This window comes from Thunnus thynnus, chromosome 23 (assembly GCF_963924715.1).
Source record: "Thunnus thynnus chromosome 23, fThuThy2.1, whole genome shotgun sequence".
In the NCBI taxonomy this organism is placed as follows: domain Eukaryota; kingdom Metazoa; phylum Chordata; class Actinopteri; order Scombriformes; family Scombridae; genus Thunnus; species Thunnus thynnus.
The window spans coordinates 8950809-8973132 of record NC_089539.1 but is presented as its reverse complement, the minus strand read 5'-3'; the positions used below and the strand labels follow the sequence as shown (position 1 = coordinate 8973132).

Here is a 22324-nt window from a genome sequence, read left to right as displayed (position 1 = left end):
AACTGATTCTGTACCAAACAAAACTCTTGACAGTTGAAACAATACTTTCACATTTTGAATTATAGTTATTTTTCTTCACTTTTAAAGAAAAGACAGATCTTTCTCTTATAGCTGAATGAACAGAATATGCAGGATGTTTCTCATCATTACCAGAACTTGTGTTAACTGTTTGATTCCTTTACCCTGTTGGCTTAAGGGACCATCACGAGCTGTTATAAACTATAATTAGCTGAAAATGGTCCTTTAAAGCTGCTTTTGGAGAAAAATGTTTTAAAAGTTTCTCAAAGGACAGTTATGCCACATTCTTACAATTTATGAGATAAATATGTTACTACTTTATTTAATACTGATTTACCATTTCAATAGCAATCCCTGTGTAAAATACCAAATATATCACAATACTTGATGCAAACATCTATTCAACTTTGACCCATCACTGAAAATGTCACTACACAGTTCCTTATTTCAGACTTTATTAAAAAGAGGTATTAAATCTTATTCATGATGGTTCAGAACCACAAGCCAAAAATTGACATGATCTTCCATGAGAAATCTGTTAATTGAACACAGTAACGGCCTGTTAACGCCTTATTCACCTGTTTTGTTTTGTTACACAAATTTCTTGTACAGTTACTCTGCTGTCTACAGTTTGCTACACAGAAACCTATGTGTATTTGACTAACAAGGTGTAACCGCACACAGTTTTACAATTTTACAAAACAACACTGGCAAATTACGCTAAAGCCTACTCCTCGACTTTTGACACGAGAACCACATAAATGATATGCTCTGCTATTTGTACATAAGGCTATGGAGGAAGACAAATCAAAAAATACACAAAATGATAGTAAAAAAATAATATTACATCACAGGTGAAATGCAGATATGTACATGTAAAGTAAAAAAAAAAGCTATGTGAACCTAATTATCATAACATGATATAATACATACATGTCCACGTCGGGGATTTGGACTGAAAACGGCCATTAGGCACCTTCACAATACACAGGCACTAATATTATCATGTTAAAGATAGAAAGTGATACTTAAAAATACAAGTGAAGTTTCAATCTTTAAATCATGGTGTTTAGTTTACTACTATAGATGGAGCAGACTGGTTAGTAACTACCAGCAATCAGCAATGTTTCATGACATGTTGGTTTAAAACACTGTTTTATAGTGCAGGTTTTGGGACATGTTAAACTGGACTCACCACACTATGTTAGAAACTGCTATTTTTAAAAGGCAGGTAAGCAATAAACTGAAGGTTTGAAATTGCAAATAATGCAAACATTCCAAAAAATAAGTAGAAATAAAAACAACAACAAAATACGTTTCTTTCAGTGCTACTAGACTGGTCAGTGGTTTTGTTTAGGCACCCACTGACAATACAAGTATGCTAAACTTGGAACAATACACTGTACATCTCTGGTGTTTGCTTTCCATAAAAATATCACAACATAAGACCATCATCATGAGGAACTGATGTCAAGTGTGCTATGCTACAAGCATAAACAACATTTAACTGAGATGTGTTTTCATATAGAAAGGCATAATGGTACTATAGATCAACGAGTCACAATTGCTGTCACGTCGACATAAGTTTTGTGGACGCCTGTTTTCTAAGACCACATTTACTGTACCTTTTTCAATGGAGTTCGCAATGGAAACATATTCTGACATGATGCGGTAGGATGGATGTGTTATGCTGTACTTTTATACGATAAGCACAACATCATATATTAAATTATAATTCTCAAGCATATACAAAATATTAGGGACATCTTCCTGATACTTTATAATAACTGATCTGCTTGTCCTTGTTTATGTTTCTTCCTTTGTGAAAGGAAATCAGTAAGATTTGTGGGCTCTATGAGAGAGGAAGTGTCCCTTTTACTTTGTGTATGCAGTGTGTGCTCAACAGTCATATTTCCTGTCCAAGTGTTCTTGAGCGAGACACTTAAGGACTATTATGTCTTAATTGAGATATTTTGGTGCATGGTTGAGACTCAAGATTTGTCACCCTCAATTCAGAGAATAAGCTGAAAACAAAACATTCTTACCCCTGCTAGCTGCTAAAGCACTGATGCTGATTTTGGATTCCTGAATTGACTGAATTGAAAGTGATACAAGCAAAACGTTTTTTAAGCTCTGATATTGAACCTCAGTGAGGGAAACCAGTGGCTCCTCAGATCACAAAAGAAAAAAAAAATTTCAAACCCAAGAACTCTGCATGTTTCTGCAATCTTGGAAGCTACTGAAACACTCAGAGGGAGTTTACCAACACAGAAACTTCCCCTAGTCTACATCAGATGCATCGTTGTCCGATAGATGGTAGTTTGACCCTTTGACCCGGATATACTCGACCTGCCGTCCCTCGTCTGAATCCGAGGCGCCGCAGGAACAAAGCTGATTCTCAAACAGCGCCTCAATCTCCTCCAGACGCCGAGCTTTGGTCTCCGGCAGGCAGCCATAGATGAAGAAGAAACCGAGCAAGGCCATGCTGGAGTAGAGGAAGAAAGCCCCTGGCAAACAAAAGAACACAATGTCACTATGACACCCACAAACACAAGGAACACTGCCATGGCTTTTGAGAGCCCTGTCACCTTTTATAAATAGGCTCGGTTTTTCTCATTTATCAACAGAAAAAGAAACGTTGGTCCTGAGGGCAGCTAATATTGAATGCTGACTGCTCACGAACTTCTACAGAGATGTGTGTGGGCTGAAAGATGAAAATGTTTTACTAAATTAAATATCAATGTTGTGGATACGAATACATAAGAGTAGAAGTAACATGCCCCTGTCAAAGTAGCATTACAGCAGGTTTAACAGGGAAAGGCAACAATTACACAGAGACATTTAGAAACAGGCGTATGTACAGAAACAGTGACAGAGATTTAATTAGATTTCCTGCCCACTGCCATCACCATTTTCTCCTTGTCAAAGCGGAATGACATTTTCATGTTACAATCAACCATGCATAATGTGAAATCCACTGATTTAAAAAACAAATACACACATAGCCTCATACCATCACCATTTTTTATAACATCATTATGTTTTTTTAAGCTGTTTTTCATTCTTGGTGAATGATTCTTGTTAAGTCAATGACAACTCGAATAGATGGTTAACCCGCTACATCTCAGGATCACCCCTGATGGATCGATCGGCAACTCCACGAAAGGTCAGTTCCTTCCTGTCTGAGGAGAAACCTGCTGTTGAGCCACATTGACTGAAGAGGTATGGAAGAGGGTTGGGGGGTAAAAAAAAAGGTTGACAGCGCCTCAGGGTATCAGTCAGCTGTTACCTCCTTGCTGGTCGTGACGTAAGGTAGGGATGAACGCATCTTACATAACGTTTGCTGCAAGGTTGTATAAGGATTGATATAATTGGATAAGGACTGACAGCACTGATGGACAGTAATTGTTCCTGACAGGAGTATTTCGTCTGATTAAAATTACACTCAGTTTAGTGTGACTGGGTTTGTAATAAAGAAACAAGATTGATTTGCTGCCAAATTCAAAGCTACTCTCTTCCTTCTACAAAAGTAAAGAATAAAAGCTCTAAAGGTAAGTGGTCTATTTAGAGACTTTTAAAAATAAAAATCCTGCAGCCCAGAAACTGACCATAGTAGGTGAAATACTGAGCCAGATGGAGGAAGGTAAGTGACACCAGGATATTGAAGGTCCAGTTGACTCCGGCTGCGCAAGCGTTCCCAGTGCTCCTCGCCCACAAAGGATAGATCTCTGAGTTGATGGTCCATGGCATAGGACCCATCCCTGAGAGAGAGAGATAAGAGATAAGCCTCATGGTGTCAGGTGGAGACAAGTTTAAACCGAAAAACCTTGAAAAATAGTGCATGACTAATCAAAATGCCTTCCATGAAAAAGGACTATGGTGCAAAGGTTAGGTTGGCTGTAACGTTTGTCTGCTTGTTCAACACCTGTGGCGGGTTTATGACTGCCAAGAGTTTGGGTCTGAATATGCACAAATGAAGTTGGAGGATTAACAAAACACTTAACTACCGTATGAAAAATAGCATTTTCTAGCTTTAATACAGTGTAGAGTATTTGTGAATGGCTAAAAGATAAAAGGGACATGAAATGACGTGTAACTGCAACTGAACAGAGAGGTTAGTGGATCTCGGTCAGACGGACACTGAGGTACCATCTCTCTTACCTGGAGCAAAAGCAGCCAGGTAGAGCATCAGGCCCAGTAAAACCAGCCAGGAGTAGGATGTGGGACAGTAGTTGTAGGCCCAGTAGGTCTGCTCTCTAATCTGGCTGGAGTTGGAGCATCTGGAGGAGAGCAGAAAGACATTTTCATGGACTTTTGGCAAACACTCTTGACATTGGACCTCAATTAATATACTGTACATTCTAATCCTATGTTATCAAAAAGTCTTCCCACCACAGCGTCGCCCCCCACCCCCCACCCACCGCTGAATCCTAAACACATGCACATACTCGCGCCGTATCCTGTGACTCACCTGCCCCATGCCGCCTGCTCAGTGGAGGCTTTATTGACTGGCACACAGGAGGAGGTGAGGATTGCCGAGCCATTCTCACGGTAACAGAAACCACATCCTGGGTCCAGCATGCACGGCTCACACAGCCTGCGAGCCGAACAGCAGACACAACAAGCGTTAGCAATAATTTCCCTGAACATAATCAATCGTACTGCATGCCAGCTCTTGAAGGTGCATTCCTTTACTTTACACTGTTTTAGGTGTTTTTGTGCAAAATACATTGATTTCTGTAGGAAAACATGGAAAATTTTAAAGAAAAATACACTTACCCGCCTGTACTACATCACAAGAAACTGCACTCCACCCTCTCTAATTGAGCCTTGCCTCATTAACCAAATGAAATTAATATATGTACAGTTCCCCACATACAGGAAGTGATAAATCAAAATTGAGAGCCAAATCCAAATGATGTGGGATCCATTATCATTACATCTTTCTCATGTCTTGTCTCTCTCTGTTATGTCCTAGTAGAATAAAAGTACATCTTGTCATGTGCTACAGTAAATTAGTGGACAAGACATGAAGGTTGGTTTGAAGAAGGTTTGAGTGCATTCCAACTGGGAAAGAAGCACCGGCACACAATATGTTTTCCATGCAGCTTCGTCAGGTTTGTTGCTGGTGTGATCCCGATGGAACCGCATGAAATGTGTGTTTTGTTTCAGAGGTCTATTTTTGTAGTCTTCAGCCTCCCTGTGGGCAGGGTACCTTGCTCTAATTACATACTGAGGTCACCCAGACTAAAATAAAGCCATGTATTGGTACCTGAGGGAAGCTAAAGTAAATAATGTGGAGAGAGATGGAACAGTTCAGCTATAGCTAAGATTTAAATGATGCACAGGGGAAATCTGAATATGTGTACAGTATAGTCTTTTAAAAAATATACAGTAAATAATGTAATGTAAAGCATTGGCAAAGTTGTATAGGTTTGATCATGGCAACATAAAGCATCCAAAATATGTCATATATTATTCTGTGGACATCTTACTTATTAAATTCTCAGCATTTTATTATTCTATCCTAATTAATACAAGTTCACTTATATGATATTGTCATGTAATTGGCCTTTTGTTAAACCCATCCCCCCAACAGCAATTGTCCAATCATAGCCTAGCAATCAAGGCATTATGCCGCATTCACGCTATGTCGGGTGGATGGGAAAGATCGGAAAGGTTCCCATGTTAAGGACCCGCAAGCCTTCATGTCATCTGACAACTCAGGAAGGTGATAACTGAGTTGGTTGTCTTAAGGTTTAAATTTACGAAATGACATTGTAGCCATTCATTTTGGGTTTAATACACTGAAGCATTCATGTTTGCTTGGTTTTCAGGCACTTCCATATTATTTAGTGCCAGGTCGGATATATCTGAGCTTTCACAAAAATCCCAGTTTGCCAGTCGTAATTACAACCTGGAGGTTTACGTGAATGATATTTACAAGTCGGAAACTTGTAATTACAGTAAACCTGATATGACATGAACGCTAAACACTTTGGAGGATAATGTTGTTCTTTTTTTCGCATTTTCAAAGATCGGCGGGGCTTAGAGAATGGTTAATTGTTAATTCAAAGGTAATGTATTCAAGGGATTCCTCTATCTTCGGATGGATAATCATCTCCCAGTCGCCCATCATTTCCCAGGCAAGTAAACTAGTCAAACCCAACCAGGGACCCCTGGAGTGCATCCTAAAATGGGATGTCCCATCCATAATGAGGGTAGGAGGCCTGTGGTGGCTCTAGTGGTCTTATGATGTTGCCGTGGTCAGCGAGGGGATGTGTGGGCTCCTGTGGAGCAAAGTGAACTCAATGAAGCCACTAGAGTGTGGTAAAAGCACTCATCTCTTCAAATTACCTCTGTGTTTGTGTTTATGTACGTATGTGGTGGCGTGCGTTATTGTGTGTGGGTGCTGGACAGAGAGTCCATTAGGCGTTGTTTGTTGTAATGATGAAAGACCATTGTTACGCAGGAGTTTCATTTTGTGTCTGTGTAAGTGAGAGTAAATTGGGACAGAGAGGCATCTGATCTCTGCCTCACATGAAAACATACTAGGGCTCTCTGTCTCAGTGTGTGTGTGTGTGTGTGTTTGTTTGTTTGCCCTTTGTTACTAATGGAGACAATGAAGAGAATTGTTGCTGATTTAGTCCTAGAGTTTGATGATGAAAGTCACACAGAGATGAATATTTACACAGTATATAACACCAATCAAAAGTAAAGACACAATGAGAATGAATGAGAATGAGTGTGTCCAAACTTTTGACTTGTACTGTATATTTCCATGAAAACCGACTGTTTTATGCAATCATTAATAAATATGTCAGAGGTAAGAAGATTCTTATTAAACATGCAGATCCAGTTTTTATGAACTGATCTTCCAGGTGGGTAAAGGGCACAAATCTGAGCTTCAGGCAGAGTCTACATGCCATAGATTTGATTTATTACTTCTCTAGCCAACCTTTATCTTTATATATGCTGGCACTAATTTTGATCCCATCTCTGAGCGGTCTACTGAAAATGAAGAAAATCTGGATTAATGCATGTGTAAAAAAATGCAATAACTCCAACACAAAGATCCTTTTCGGAGAGTTTTATCCTCTGAATTGAATGTGTTCTCCTGTGCTCTGAATTGATATTCTGACATTGTTAAAACTGAGTGCTTTTATAAAGAACAGAAGTGCTCTCAGGTGAAGAGAATGTTTCTTTCTCATGCTAATATCTACAATATTTAAAAAACAACAACAACATGGAATTCTGCTTTAATTTTATGTTGTTAGTCATTTTTATGGCTAAATCTTGAGCACTTTGTGTTTTCATCTATGTTAACCTGAAGTGACATTAAGGGAATTATCCAGATCAGACTTTACACAGCCCCAGTTGAACATTGAAACACTGTACATCTGTTTTTTCCCTCTTCATCTTTGGGATGGAAGTTAGAAGTGGGACTAATTTCAGGGCTCAAATAAAGGTATAACATAAAATTGATTTTGTTTGGATAGTAACATCAGGATATGTGGAATAATTGTGCTCTAACTGCCTGGTATTTTTTTCTTGGTAATGAAGGGAGATGATAAATGGTCATTGTTTTGCAGCTGAGGAGCCAGTTTTGGGGAAAGCCTGATCACAACATTGTAATCTACTCCCATGATACAGGGCAAAGCTGAAACAGGAAAAGCTGTGGACAGATGATTGCAAGGAGGAATTGAGACACAAAAACGGTTCGAGTTTTCCCAAATGATAAATTATGGATAAGCACCAACTCAAAGGACTGTATTAACGAGAAAAAACATGCCTTTATTAATGGGAATGCAGAACTGGCCAAGGAAAAGAGATATGAACTAAGACATAAATTGAAGAAAGCGAACACAGCGTATAAGGATAAAGTAGAGAAACGTTTTTATTCAGGCAGTGCTACGAGAGCGTGGGAAGGTCTAACTCAGACGATGGGCAGGGAGGCAAAGCAGAAACGTTTCCCTCTGTCTCACCTTTCTTCATCCTTTGCTGATGACTTCAACTTATTTTATAGCCGATTTGATACAATAAACTTCTGTAGTGAGTGTGATGAAGTGTGTAGATCTGTCCCAGAATACGCTCCAATTACACTCACGGAACATGAAATTGCCTCAAGTTTGGCTTGTAGTAAGCCTAACAAAGCCCCAGGGCCCGATGATAGAGGTAGAGTGTTAAGAGATTGTACTCACTAATTAAAAAGAGTTCAGACTAAGCTATTTCAGCACCTGCTTGAGACGTGTACACTACCCAAATCATGGAAAACTTCAAACATTGTGACCATTCCTAAAGCCTGGAGCTTCAAAACTAAACAATTTTAGGGCCACTGCACTTACCTCAATCTTATGTGAATGTGTGGAGAAGATGCATTTAGACCACCTACAGTTTGCTTATAAAAGCCAGAGGGGCACAGACGATGCAACTGTAAACTTGTTTAGTACCTGGCAAAGCATCTACAAGTCTCCACTCACTATGCCAGAGTTCTTTTTTATTGATTTTACCTCCGCTTTTAACACCATGCAAATACATACTCTTCTGAAGAGACTTGTGGATCTAGGGGTTAATGGAGGCATCATTCACTGGATGAGAGACTTCCTCTCTGACCACTCTCGGAGTCATGGTTGATAGTAGTGTGTCGGATGAGATTGTGCTGAACAAAGAAGCACCACAGGGGGATAGTTTTATCACCACTGCTTTTCTCTGTGTACACAAATGAGTTCAAGATTGATCATGCTAATTTTAGTTTATTTAAGTATGCTGATGATATGGCTCTGGTTTCTCTACTGCAGAAAGGGGATACTGAGAGAGAGTTTATATTTTTATCATGGTTAACTCTTCAGAACTGGTGTTTAACAAGCTCCTTAGAAATAAATATCAGCATGACAAAAGAGCTCATCACACAAAACAGCAAAGATTTAATAGAACCAATAATGATTAATGGGCAAATGGTTGAGATGGTTGATGATTTTAAATACCTTAGTACATATATCGACAGCTAATAGAAATATATACAAAAAAAAGTGCTGTCAAGGTAATATATGAAACTAGGATCCGGTAGAATGTGTATGCTGTGACGATGTATTTCAGTATGTATTTTTTTATGACATATCTTATGGTAAAACCGAAGGCAAATTTCCACATCTTAGACAATAACGTTTTCATATATCTAGCAGCGGTATGTCCATTGTGGCTCAGTAATTGCTATATTAGACATGTGTACTCACTGGTACTTGGAGCAGGTAGAGTTGGCCACGGAGGGGTCTAATGGGTGGAAGGTGACGGGAGGACTGTGCTGGGCTGACATCAGAAAACCGACGGCCAACAGACTCAAGCTCAGACATGTTCCTGTCAAAGAAACCAACACACGTGACATGCAGAAATCACAACATTCTCACATGCCTACTTCTTGTGCCTTACGTACCTATGATACTGCCCAAGGTGAGCTTCCGGCGCCCCACTCTCTCCACCAGCCACACTCCCAGCAGGGTAAACAGGAAGTTGGTGAGGGTGGTGAGTCCGGCCAGCCAGATTGCCAGTCTGTCATCCCGTACCCCTGACATCTGCAAGATAGTGGCGCTGTAGTACCTATAAGGCACAGAGACAGAAGAAAATGAATGAGTAGCTGTTGTTGTGGCATTAACACAACTTTTCCAGTCTAATAATGGAAAATACTCCTTTTCTATGCTATATAAAGAACCAATTTCTGTGTTTTTTTTCATAGTTTTGGCCATTGTTTCCGTCAGTTATAATAAAGCTGTACTCACTCAAGTTATTCCTGAGACATGGGAACACATCAGTTATTTAGAAACACGGTAAATAAGTCAGATGGGGCAAGAAACACAAGCAGTGATGTTGTAAAGAAGTCTAACAGTTTAGCAAGATTATTTAAAGGAATCCTTAAACATTTTGGGAAATATGCTTACTGGCTTTTTTGCCGAGGGCTAGATGAAAAGATTGGTACCACTGTCATGTCTGTAGTGTAAATATGCAGCTAGCAGCCGGTTAGCTTAGCTTAGCATAAAGACTGGAAACAGGGGGAAACAGCTAGCCTGGCTCTGTCCACGTTGACAAAATCTGCCTACCAGTACCTCTAAAGCTCACTGATTTACACATTATGTCTAATTTGTTTAATCCTCACAAAACCAGTAACAAGGAGCGGTAACTTCCCAGAGTCTCTGCTGGTTGCCTGGCAACTGCTCCTAGACAAGAACTAGTCTGGCATATAACACCCCATAAAGTGTCAAATTGTGGTTTTTACACTATGTTTTTTGTAAGATTAAACAAACAAGACATAACGTGTTAATCAGTGAGTTTTAGAGGTGCTTTTGGGTGGATTTTGTTCACTTTGGACAGAGCCAGGCTAGCTGTTTCTTCCTGTTTAAACCACTTTATTTGCAGTTAAAACTGAAAGTGAGTGCACTGGAAAAAGGCAGTAACAATGCTTCATTGCACAGGAAAACTGTGTGTGAGCATAACTACAGTAGTACAGTAGTACACAAGTACAGTAGTTGAATGTTACAAATGATAGAAGATATAGAAAAAAAACTACAAAAAGGAGATAAAATTTGTAATAAATTGTTAAATGTAACTTTTTTGTAGTAAAAATAAAGAGGCCACAAAACAATATTCTGAAAAAATGTATGTAAAATGGAAAATATATATAAGCAAATGCAATTATTAGTCAAGACAAGTCAACAGTACCACCACCAACCTCTCTTCATTGAGAACCAAACATTCATCCACCAATCACAGCCTCTCTACTTGAGTACCAACCACTCTACTACAGACAGTTAGCCGATCAGCTATAAATAGTCTCTCACCAGTCACTCTCAATGGCTCTTCCTCTTTCTCTCTGTCTGTTCTCATATGATTATACTGGCAACTCTAGCACCATGTTGCTCCACGTAGGCAGATTACTCCCAATCATCATCAACAGAGGCTCTAAACAGGCTGCGCTTGACAATACAGACACCTGCATGGGGTCTAGTTCCCACTTCAATCACGATATCATGTAACTGAGATAGAGGGAGAAAAAACATGCAGTAAGTATGCAAGTATGGTAGCCTCAAACACACACATACACATACACCTGAAGGGACTGTATTTAAGTTGTCATTAAGGGAATTATGTGCTCCAGAGAAGGGAAAAACACCCACAGAGGTACGTATACAAACACATACAGTAGATAAAAATTCAAAAACCCAGAGGGAATGCTACACAAATACAAAGAAGATAACGCTCATTAAAGAAAAAAAGACTAAATAAAAAGTCTCCAGCATTGTCTTCTCCTCTCTGAGTCTCTACAGGCAACTCAGAATTAGCATTCTGCTTTCCAGCTCTTCAAAAGCATCGTTATCTCTCTGCTTCCTCCCTCTCTCTTGCTCCGTCCCTCTTTCCCAAAACAAAAGACATTCAATTGAGAGATTTGCATAATAACACTTCACTTTTCCGTTGTATCCGATGTATCCAGTCAGACAGAACAGAAAAAGAAATGAGATGGCGTGAAAAAGTCTGTTTAGAAGGCTTGACATACAGTAGTCAAAGGTCAGGTTTGTCAGGTGATAGAAGTTACAGACACGTTTATTATACATCTGTAATCTTATATACACCAGTAAATACATGTGCTGTATGGACACACACACATAAATGCACATAGACAGTAAAAAAAAAAGAAAAAACACACACACACACACACGCACGCAAGAAATGAGTTGGTTTTGGAGCAGCAGCGGGATTAAAAGCACTATTTCTATTCTCAACAGTACAGCCTGCTGTGTTCCATCTCCAGCCCTGCATCTTACTGATTACAGACACACACACACACACAAACACTATGTTCTGACTAAAAACCACTGTGCATAACAGCCTGCAGACACAAAATGTTCATTTTTTCTGACCACAGCTCCAAGACGTTTGTCTTGTGTTAAATGTTAAAAGCATCTAAGAAATGGCATCTCAGGCTCCAGTTTAATTTTTGATAACAGTGATTATCCATCCTCTAGACCCTTGTATGCTCAAAGTCCTCCTGTGAAAAGTGTTATTCTAGTAGCCGGTGTAGGTAGTAATGATCACCTTGAGAAAAATACAGGATTCAGTTTCAAATCTGCCGGTGCTAATTCGTTTTGTCTCCTTGCAAATCTGCAAAGTGCATTAGCTTTGTGCTTATTTTTCACTTGTCACCTCGCAGTGTCAAGGTGAAATTAGTTGGAGATATTTTTGGGGCAAGAGATCAGTGCATGAAGTTCTACTGCAGCACATTTGTCTTGTGGAAATTTCTCCCTGGAGGCAAATGCATCATTTTAATGGGTACGCACAGAGACTTTTGTTATTTACTTTGCCGTGCCTAAAATTCTTCCAAATGGCAAATTGTTCATTTCTGGGAGATAATTTTGTTTGCAGTGACAGAAGTACTTAGATCCTTTACTTAGATCAAAGTACATAAGTATTACCAGCTTGATGTAGTTGAAGTATTGCAGTAAAAGTAGTGGTTTCGTCCCTCTGACTGATATATTTTTATAAATGACATTAGATTATTAATACTGAAGCATCAGTGTTAGAGCAGCATGTTACTGTTGTAGCTGCTGGAGGTGGAGCTAGTTTAAACTACTTTATATACAGTTAGCTAGCTAGGGGTCGGGCCCCTCTGACCCCTTGGTTGGAAGAAAAAGCTCTGATAAAAAGTTCTAATACTCTGTTTTCAGTTTCTGGACTTCTTCTCTGATCTTTCATTTCTGGTGAAATATTTGATCATTTGAACATTTATTGAAGTGAAACCATGTGAGAAGTTTAGAGGGAAAAATCACTATTTGGTGGAGCTGTTAACAACTCTTAGACATCTGAAATGTGACCCCGACTACACACTGCTTTTTGTAAGACGTCAAAAGCCAAAATGGTTGGAAACAACTAGTATCATCTTTAACAATGTGTTGTATTTTAAGAACTTGTTATATTATCCATTGTGTCCAATCTTCATCTGAAAAGTAACTAAAGCTGTCAAATAAATGTAGTGGAGTAGAAAGTACAATATTTCCCTCTGAAATGTAGTGGAGTGGAAGTATAAAGTAGCATCAAATAGAAATATTCAAGTAAAGTAAAAGTACCTCAAAATTGTACCTCAGTACAGTACTTGAGTAAATGTACTTAGTTACTTTCCACCACTGTTTGTATGTTCATGTGTAAAAAGGTGCATGATGCTGGTTGCACCTTAATAAGGAAAGTTAACTATTGTGAATGTAATCAATCTGAATGACAATAAAGTTTTTTTCTGTTCCATTAAAATAATCCAATCATTATATTACCATAATATTGGTATTATTGATGATTATTACTACTTTTTTTCACAGCTGCAAGCTTTCAGCTGTCACCTCTGATAGAAAGTGACACCTCTCAGTCTGAAACACCCACAACTTGTCAACTATTACCACACATCACAGAGTGACAAGAAACACTCCCAGGCAGTCAAACAGAACGTGAATGAAACAGACCTCTGGAGGTAGTTCCAGATGTCTCATCAAGTGTCCAAAATATAAACATGTATAAATAGAGCAGTCTCTGGTGGTACATGCTGAAAAAAAATATCCTTTATCCATAAGAACTGTGAGTGGGAGAAAAAGGCAGCCTGGATCTTTCATTAAATAGACACAATTCTGTTCACAATGGGAATTGGTTTTAATAAGAGGTTGTCAGAGGGGGGTCAGAGGGGGGTCAGGACTGGATTTGGTCCAATTACCTGCACCTTTGGGACCTGCTGTGAGTAAAGCTGAACTTTTGCTGCCCTACAGTGATTTCATAAACCACACTGAGAGGATAAAAATTATGAAGCCATTCTTCTGTGCCTTTATGGTGATTTCATTTCAGTTCTTTCACTGCGGATGTAGACAATCAATCAGTTCAGTTGCTGCTGTGGTTTTGGTTGGAGGGTCAATCCACAGAGTCAAAAGGCCCAGAAAAGAATGACACTGTTACACAGTTACAACTGCAAATAATTTAGTAGACAAGTGTGAAATGGCTCTGAATAAGAGAAACTGTTATCCAGACTCATTTACAGGAAGAATACCTTTTCATATGTACTTTGCCATCATTATACACAGCCAAAATAATTACATGTGCAAAGGACAGCACCACAGTGCACTGCTAATGTCTTATAAAGACCAGATAGTGTTCATCTTTACCTGTGTAAACAAATAGCATACATCGAGTGGATTTAGGGAGCTCACACTACTCTGTGTTTCTGTCCAACAAACACACACAGACACACCCACTGTCTTTTACATAAGAGACCCCACAGAGCGAACGGTGCGAAGCAAACAAGAGAAGGTGTGATCTGGCCCTGACCCCGGTCTGAAAATGGAAACACGGATCCACACTCCTGTCACGCTTCGATTCGAAACCTCTCATTCAGCACATTAGAGGAGAGTGACAACACAGAGGCCAGCAAGGCAGAAAGACGGATGCAGCGCGAAGGAGAGAGAGACAGGAAGACGAGAGGAGGATGGAACACGGGGGAGTGGGATGGGAGCGATAGCCGCGGGGAGCACACGGGTGAAGCGAGCGAGAGGTGGAAAAGAAAATATGCACACACACACAAACACCTTTTTGAACCAGTTCATTCTTCTATTGCATGTTATCACCTTGTCAGGTAGTCATTTACACCTATCAGCAGCTAAAAGTGGAATAAATCACATCCCTGAAACCAGACTCCAGCCAAATATTGTGTGTGCTTTAGTCAGTTTACTTCTGTCAGTGTCTATTTTACATTTCCACAGAAAACAGACATAGGATTTGCAGTGGAGGTACAAGAGATGAGTGAAAAAACGTATAAAATTAATACAGGCCTCAATTTTTATTATATGAAAATGAAGCTCGCTGTTGACTCTTCCATCTTCATGCTTTCAATCTCTCCCCGCTGTTCTTCCCATTTTACATGGGTGGTGGTGCGAGGACGCCGCTGACTCATGGTTGACATTTACTGACACATCACTGGATCATTTTGGAGGCTGCCGACTCTTGGGAGTACACGACATGTGGTCTTAAAAGGACTGCTTTGCATGTTGTCGCCCATTGGAATTTTAGTGCATATATTTAACTTTTCTGCCAAACACTTTCCAAAGTAGCCCTTGGGTTTTGAGTGTGATTCCCCACTTCCCAGACAGCAAGTGGTTTAGCACATTTCAGTGTTTCAGCTGTTTTTTCTTCATTAATACTGTCAAAAACGACTCTTCAATCGACATGTTTGTGACTTGCGAATTATCTCTTGTGGCTGTGCGAACGACAGTAACAAAGGTGGGAGAATTTACGGCGTTGTCGTACCACTGCGAGTCACACAGCAAAATTCATTTGCACATTCTCATGAAATAAGTGATGCTGGAAGCTCCGTCATATATTGACTACTTGAGGGTCTTGCACTGTTGCTAGATAACGTTCTTCCACCCACTGTTCTGCTCACTAGCACTATGTTGAACTTTCACTAACTGCTAGTACTACAATATATGAGATGAATATGAACATGCAATATATGTATTCATAGATTAGAGTCTTGCCTCTTTGGTCATTGTGGTCATTTAAAAAAAATGCCCTGTTGTAAAATATACAGAGGTACAATCCATGATGGAGAATACAATGGAAACCTTAAAAATATGGCGTTCCTATGTTAAAAGCACTATGGCAGTCCGGCGATGTCATAAATCCTTTAAAACTTTACTTCCAAATTACTTGCAGGGATTTACCTATGAAAAAAATCTCCATTTGTCTTGTGCTAATATAATAGCTTATTTCATTTGGCCTCTCCAGTTCACTCTGTTCTTTCAAATATTGGCACGATCAAGACAGTTTGCAATTCCTCAATGGTGCAAATTTGCATGTCAGAGTTCATCAAAGTTGTCCTCTATGTCTAGAACTCTAGTGTGAACGTGTGAAAGAAAAACTACAGGGGATGTTTCCTTCAGCTATAGGATTGAATCATCTAACAGAGTGCTACTTATTGACGGAGCGCTGATCTAATTATGTAACTTAATAGATGGATTTAGAGGGAGACGGAGACGGAGGGAAGGATCAACTGTAAAGCAACAGCGAGAGAAGACAACTGAGCGAGCATACAAGTGCAAGTGTGTGTGTGTGTGAGTGGGCAAGTAGTGAGTGAGTGGGTGCGAACGAACGAGCGTGAGTGAGTGACCGACTCACTGAGTAAGAGAGTGTATGACGAGGTGTGAGGAAAAGCAGAAGGAGGCAGGGTGAGAGAGCTTGAGAGAAAAATAGAGAGAGAGAGGAGGAAGGAAGTGAGAAAAGGATCGAAAGGCGAGAAGAAGAATGAATGGTTGGAGAAAATAGAGAAGAAGGGATGTGGGTGTGAAAACAAGAACAAATGGACAGACAGGAAAAGATAGGGGGGGTGGGGGGGACGGCGGGAGAGTGAGAGAGATGGAGATTCTCTTGGGAACTGGCCTATTTTACAAATGAATGCATACGAACGCCGAGCTGCGTCACATTTATGCTCTGGAACAAAAAACGCTCAGCTCAAATAGGTACACTGCAGATTAGATGTTCTGATTCAGAACGGTGCACACACATACAAGCATCAGGTGTAACATCAGCAGATGTCTATCATCAACACAGAAGGAAAATACACTGTGCTTTCTCTGGCTGACCCCCCATGAAGCGGCAAAATGGCCATATGTATCATGCATGCAGCAGCAACACTTAACAGTACGTTTACAGAAATCAAATCTACACTTGTTCAATGTCTCTGTTGGGTTTAACTTGGTTGGCTATTGTTCCTGCAAATTGGAGATACATAAAGCTCTATGTAGAATTAAGTAGTAAAATTTCACACACAATTAATTATTACATTTGCAAAAATGAAGATATAAAGGGCCAGGTTACGTTTAAAGGATCTGAACATCCATGCAGCACCCACACAAGTGTTTTCACTTATTTTAAAGGGGAGCTTCACCTATTCAACACATAAAAGTTTGTTTACAGATGTTTCCACTAAGTATTTTGTGGCTCCAAAGCTGCACAAAATCTGATAAACTTCCTCAAGTGATGTCCCTTCAGGCTGAAGACTATAAGTTTGAAAATGAAAAAAATCTTGGTGTTGTGGAGGTTACCAGACCTCTGTAGCCCACTCCTCACCTCTGCTTGAGGTTAGCGGACTGAAGCTACCTTAGCCTCTACTAACACTCTTTTAAGGCCCTGCATGGTCACACAAGTATTTAAAATGGCAAACATTTGTGGTGAAATTTACTTGGAAAATCAATTTCCGAAATCGATTTTCATAGAGGTCTAATTAGCCAGAATGACACGTGAGCATCAGCATACAGTATTTTTTTGTTTCGACAGTGCCTTTAAAGAGTTTTTGAGGACATTTTGGAAAATTTGGACAAAAAAAATCATATTATCTGTGTTATCTGAAATTCTTTGACTCAAGGTACAAGTACATGCAATCAACACCACTAGTTACTGACATTTTCACAAACAGTTTGTTCGTTTTCTTTGGTCCAAATGATAATTGAACCGTTTATTTGTGCAGTTTTATATTTTAGTTTAACTAGGTTTTTCAAAATCCAGTCCAGTCAAGTTGGAGATTCTGGCAAATGAGAATAAATATGATATAATTAACCTCTCTTTAACAATGAATGCACCCATGCTGAGGCTACTTTTGTGAAGAGCAACGCAAAGAGGTCTAATCAAGCAAACTAAGTGAAAACACCTGTGTGGGTGAACATAAAATAACACAAAATGAGCATGTGTCTGTGAGGCTGGTCTATGTTTAGCAGTCAGTTCTCTTTATTATGCACGGGTCTCTGTATCATTCAAGACATGCAATTTCTGCATTTGTTTAAGCATGTATTATACACATTGTATCACTTCACTTACACAATAAGTATGCTTCACAAATGACATCTTGCTGTGTATTAAGCAAATCATATGTTTGTGCTAAATTGAGGGGTGTATGTGTGTTTCTGTGTGCATTTTATTAGATGGAAAATTTGAATATTTCTCATTAAAGAGGTCTGGCTGTGACTCCACGGGAGACAGTGGGGGAGGTTGGAATGATTAAGCTGCTTATGAGCACTTGAAAACATACAAACACACACAGTCACACGTTAAAGACAAGATTTTGGCATTTCTCTCAACATGTGCACAAAAAACACACAAGAGAGTGAACTCTGCCAGCTCCTTGCAGGCCCGCCAGCAGAGTGACCATGTAAAACTGGCGTTTCGGGACATTTCCAACATGACACTTGTCTGTGGGACCATCTGTGAGGGTTGACTGGCCTGTGTTGCAAAAACAAAACGTCTAACTGTATGCTCACTAATACGAATAAGCTCTCATATCCTGTCATATTATAAAAAGATATGTACTACAAAACACCACATTTGGTTTCTCTGGACTTTTTTTTGATGTCCATTATGTTGGCAAACAGACATTCAATATGTATCTCTAAGAATTTATTTGAATTAATAATACCACATGTCCCCAGTATTTGCTGTTCCAGGCTAGCATACGATGTTGACCAACTAGCTTCCAGGCGTTAGCTTATGCCGGTTGAAAAGAAGGAAATACATGAAAGCTACTTCCAACAGGCTGACAAGACAAAAAAAGAGCAAACTAATGTAGATAAACTAAGAACAGATAGAGAAAATGATTAGCTATCTGGGCTGGAAAAAGAGACAGTCAATGTCAGTATCTATCCAAGATATAACAATGTTATCTTGGTGTAAAGCTAACCATCCAAGGAAGCTAACTACTTGATGTAATTACTAGTCCTCCTTGATTATTGCACACACAAATGAGGACTAAACTTGTCAGGGTTTTGTATGTAACATCTAAAACACTTCAAAGCAGCCTGCTGCCAACTGTTTATTTTCACATCTATAAAATGTGACCTATTGCATTGTGGAATTGTTAACAGGAAGTAGTAATGAGTAGTGTAGCAAGTAGTGTACATGCCATTGACACTATTTTTTCATTTTATTGTGGACGTTTTTGACTTTTTCCCCATTAGTTCACATCCTTGTTTCCCTTCTGATGCAATTTCACATCATGAACAGACCTCACAAGGGTAAAACAGACAAGAAAACTGACAACTGATGGAAATATGTGTCTCAAAAATGCTACTTATGGAAAGTTTGTAGATGATCAATGGGGTTAATGGTAAGGCTTGATATGACTCCTGAACATAATATTACAAAATATCCCATAAGATATGAAAAATATGTCTGTACACTGACAAACGTGGATATCAGTACTTAAAGGGGAACATGTTTGTTTGATAGCTTATTTAAAGGGAAACTTCTGTATTTTTTAACCTGAACCCTATTTTCCCATCTTTTTGTGTCTAAGGGACTAATGGAAACAACAATTTTTTAAAGTGGTCCAGTACCGAGCGAGAGTGCTGCAGCCAGCAGCCGCGAAACGGATTGTAATGTAATCCGACAGAGCAATAGTGCCCCATTAATGTACGCCCACTAAGTGCTTGTTTTTAGTGATCTTGATTGTTATTATAAGTGTCTGACAACATTATAGAAAGGACCAAACAGAAATAAAATATTTTTCTTTGCCTTGATCCCATCTGTTTGTTATTGTGTCTAACCAAGTCTCAAAGAGAAGTTTTATTCTGAAATCTCGGGAGAGTCGAGTTGAAATCAGCTAAATATTCAGCCATGACTTTGAAAATCTTGTAGATAACACTAAGCTACACTTTCTGTACTCCCAACACAACAAACTCCTCCCGACACTCCTCACTCCATATTTAGCTGATCTGCTGTTATGGGACTGTTAACCTCAACTCAACTACACCTGATGGATACGTCTTGAAAGCCTGGTCTCAAGAGTGGAAAACTTTTCACAGACAAAATGGATCAAAGGAACAGCAAAAAAATATGACTGCGCAGACTGAAAGAACACAGGGTTTTTCTTCCACATCTCCTGTACTCAATATTTCTTGTCCCTTTCTCTGACTCCCTTTATAAATCTGTCTTACCCTCCCTCCCTCTGCCTGTCATCTGTCTCGACCCCCCCTCACCTCACCACACGCACCTTCCTCCGCCTCATCACCATCACTGTCATCTCTCCCTCTGCCCTCTTCTTCTGTCCTACCCTATCAGTCTCTTTTTCCTCTACTCTCATGCTCAATTCATCTCCCTCTGTCTTCCTTTCCTTCTTTCCGTCACCACTCTGTCAACATAGCCCGCCGACCCGCCCTGACAAGACACGGTACACATGCAAACACACACACACACACACACACACAGCAGTCCCCACCAGCCCACAGTGACCTTTACATGCCAGATTATGTGGCTAATTGAATCAAAATGATCTAGTGTCTAATGGGAAGCTATGATATCTAATTTGACCCACTGCTGTACCACATTGTTCCGCATTTATGGCTGAACAGAGAGGGAAAAGTGGATAAAGAAGAAGAGTTTAGAAAGAAAATCCAGCAGTGCCATCCTAGAATGTATCCATCTATTCATCTATCTATGTAATTTATATATACCCCATCCAGGCAGAAAAACAAGCAGATCAGACACACCACCACCTGACACTTCTTTAGTTCCTGAGAGATGTATTATTGACAAATACATCTCTCATCACACAGGCTTCTCTGACAGGCCTGAGTGTGTGTGAGGGCAGGGAGGTTATTCAAATAACAACCAGAGAGTCCACAGAGAGACGGTGTACATGTGTATATACCTCGGAAAAATAAATAAATAGCTGTGTGTGATCATGATTGTGCTCACCTGTCATACCTGTCATACTCAATACATAATGTCTATGGTCACTAGACATCCTATAATGTGCTGGGACCAACATATCCCTCTGCCAATCACACCGTTCTTGCTGTTATTTGACCCGATGATGGTCATATGATGTAATGTACCCAAACTGTCGACCAACAGCAGTGTAGCTCTCCTGTAGCCCGTGTGTGTGTGGACTCAGCCGGTTTATGTCATCAGATGTTTACTATGATTGTGGGTCCTTATATCTATATTCAGTCTTTCAGTGTATGTTTTACTGTCACTGCTAAGAATTTGGATGAAGTTTATCTGAACTTGCTTGCGTAAATGCATGTCATTAGACGGCACACTGCCAGCACTGAGAAAACTAATTTGCATGCACGCATGTGATGTGGACTTGTGCCAAGTGTAATTTGCACATACAGTATGTGACTGAACAAGCACTGATCATCCAAAAAAGCATCTTTGAGATTCACTCAAAGATGTTTTCTGGAGCTGATAGACGGAGCTGATAGCAGCCGTCTGCCTTGGCCTCAAAAAATATGGTCATGGGAATATTAAGCACTTATGGCTCTGAAACTTACTGCCATTTTATTTAAAGTGTAGGATTATAAGTATAAGCAGGAAAAGAGTACCCTGATCAATTTAAATTTTCTGTTGGACAGAAATCTGTTGATCTCGTGCGCTGTATGTTGAGTAAAGGCTGAAAAGAGATCTCAGTAGGATACTGTATGATGAGTGACCACTGGATTCACATCACTCTCATGAGAGTGGCCTGGCTCCATTGTGCCCTTGCTCTACTTTACAGCCCCTCCGTCACAATTTTCTCTTTCTGTCAGTCTGCCACCCTCTCTGTATACCGCCTCCCCCTTTCTGTGCACCTGAGCCATCCAATTATCGAACAACTCTGACCTCCAAACACAGACAGATCAAGAATTTAAAAAAAATGCACTGAAGTATTGATCTAGACCAAATTATTTTGATGATTTTGTTGCCAAAAAAACCCTTTTTAGACTATAATTTATTTTATGTCATGCTTTAACAACAAGAGAGTCAATGCAGACGCTCAATGAGCATAAAACTAACTGAAAGGTATAAAAAACGGAAACAATCTGCAATGAAGTCCACAGCATAAAGTATGACACCAGTGGGTCAAACGTATCATGGCATGTGCCTTGGGTGAGCACATTTCATTGCAATAAATGTATTCCAGATCTCATAATAATTTAATATCCATGACCCTGTTCTATAAAGAAAGGCAGAGTCTGCCTGACTGTCTGCTTCCACTGCTGTTTTGATTGAATTCATGTTGGAGTGAACAAATTCTTATGAGATCACAGTGACATATCAGGAGTTTTTTTTCCAATTATCTGTAAGAATATTCCACGGATATACAAATGTTTCTCAGAAGAGCAATTATCTCTTTAATGAGTAAGATTTGAAAGGTTGGATCTAAGGAAAATTTGTTAGATGACTGTACTGAATGACAGAAGAAAATAATGGGAATATCTCTCTTCATTCATTCGTTCATGACCATGGGGATTTGTGACATTCA

The 22324-nt window shown here is 39.6% G+C and overlaps 1 protein-coding gene across 3 annotated transcripts in view; it reads right to left on the bottom strand.

Moving 5' to 3' along the window:
* Positions 1-456: 456 nt before the first annotated feature.
* Positions 457-22324, bottom strand: part of LOC137176120 (proton myo-inositol cotransporter-like) — a 69050-nt gene continuing 47182 nt past the window's right edge. For all 3 annotated transcript variants that reach the window (XM_067582189.1, XM_067582187.1, XM_067582188.1), the window contains 6 exons: positions 9449-9612; positions 9252-9372; positions 4490-4615; positions 4180-4298; positions 3627-3779; positions 457-2525 (listed from right to left, as the gene is read on the bottom strand). In XM_067582189.1, the coding sequence (XP_067438290.1) occupies positions 2299-2525; positions 3627-3779; positions 4180-4298; positions 4490-4615; positions 9252-9372; positions 9449-9612 (910 nt within the window). In that variant the 3' untranslated portion in view covers positions 457-2298. The remainder of the gene's footprint in view (positions 2526-3626; positions 3780-4179; positions 4299-4489; positions 4616-9251; positions 9373-9448; positions 9613-22324) is intronic.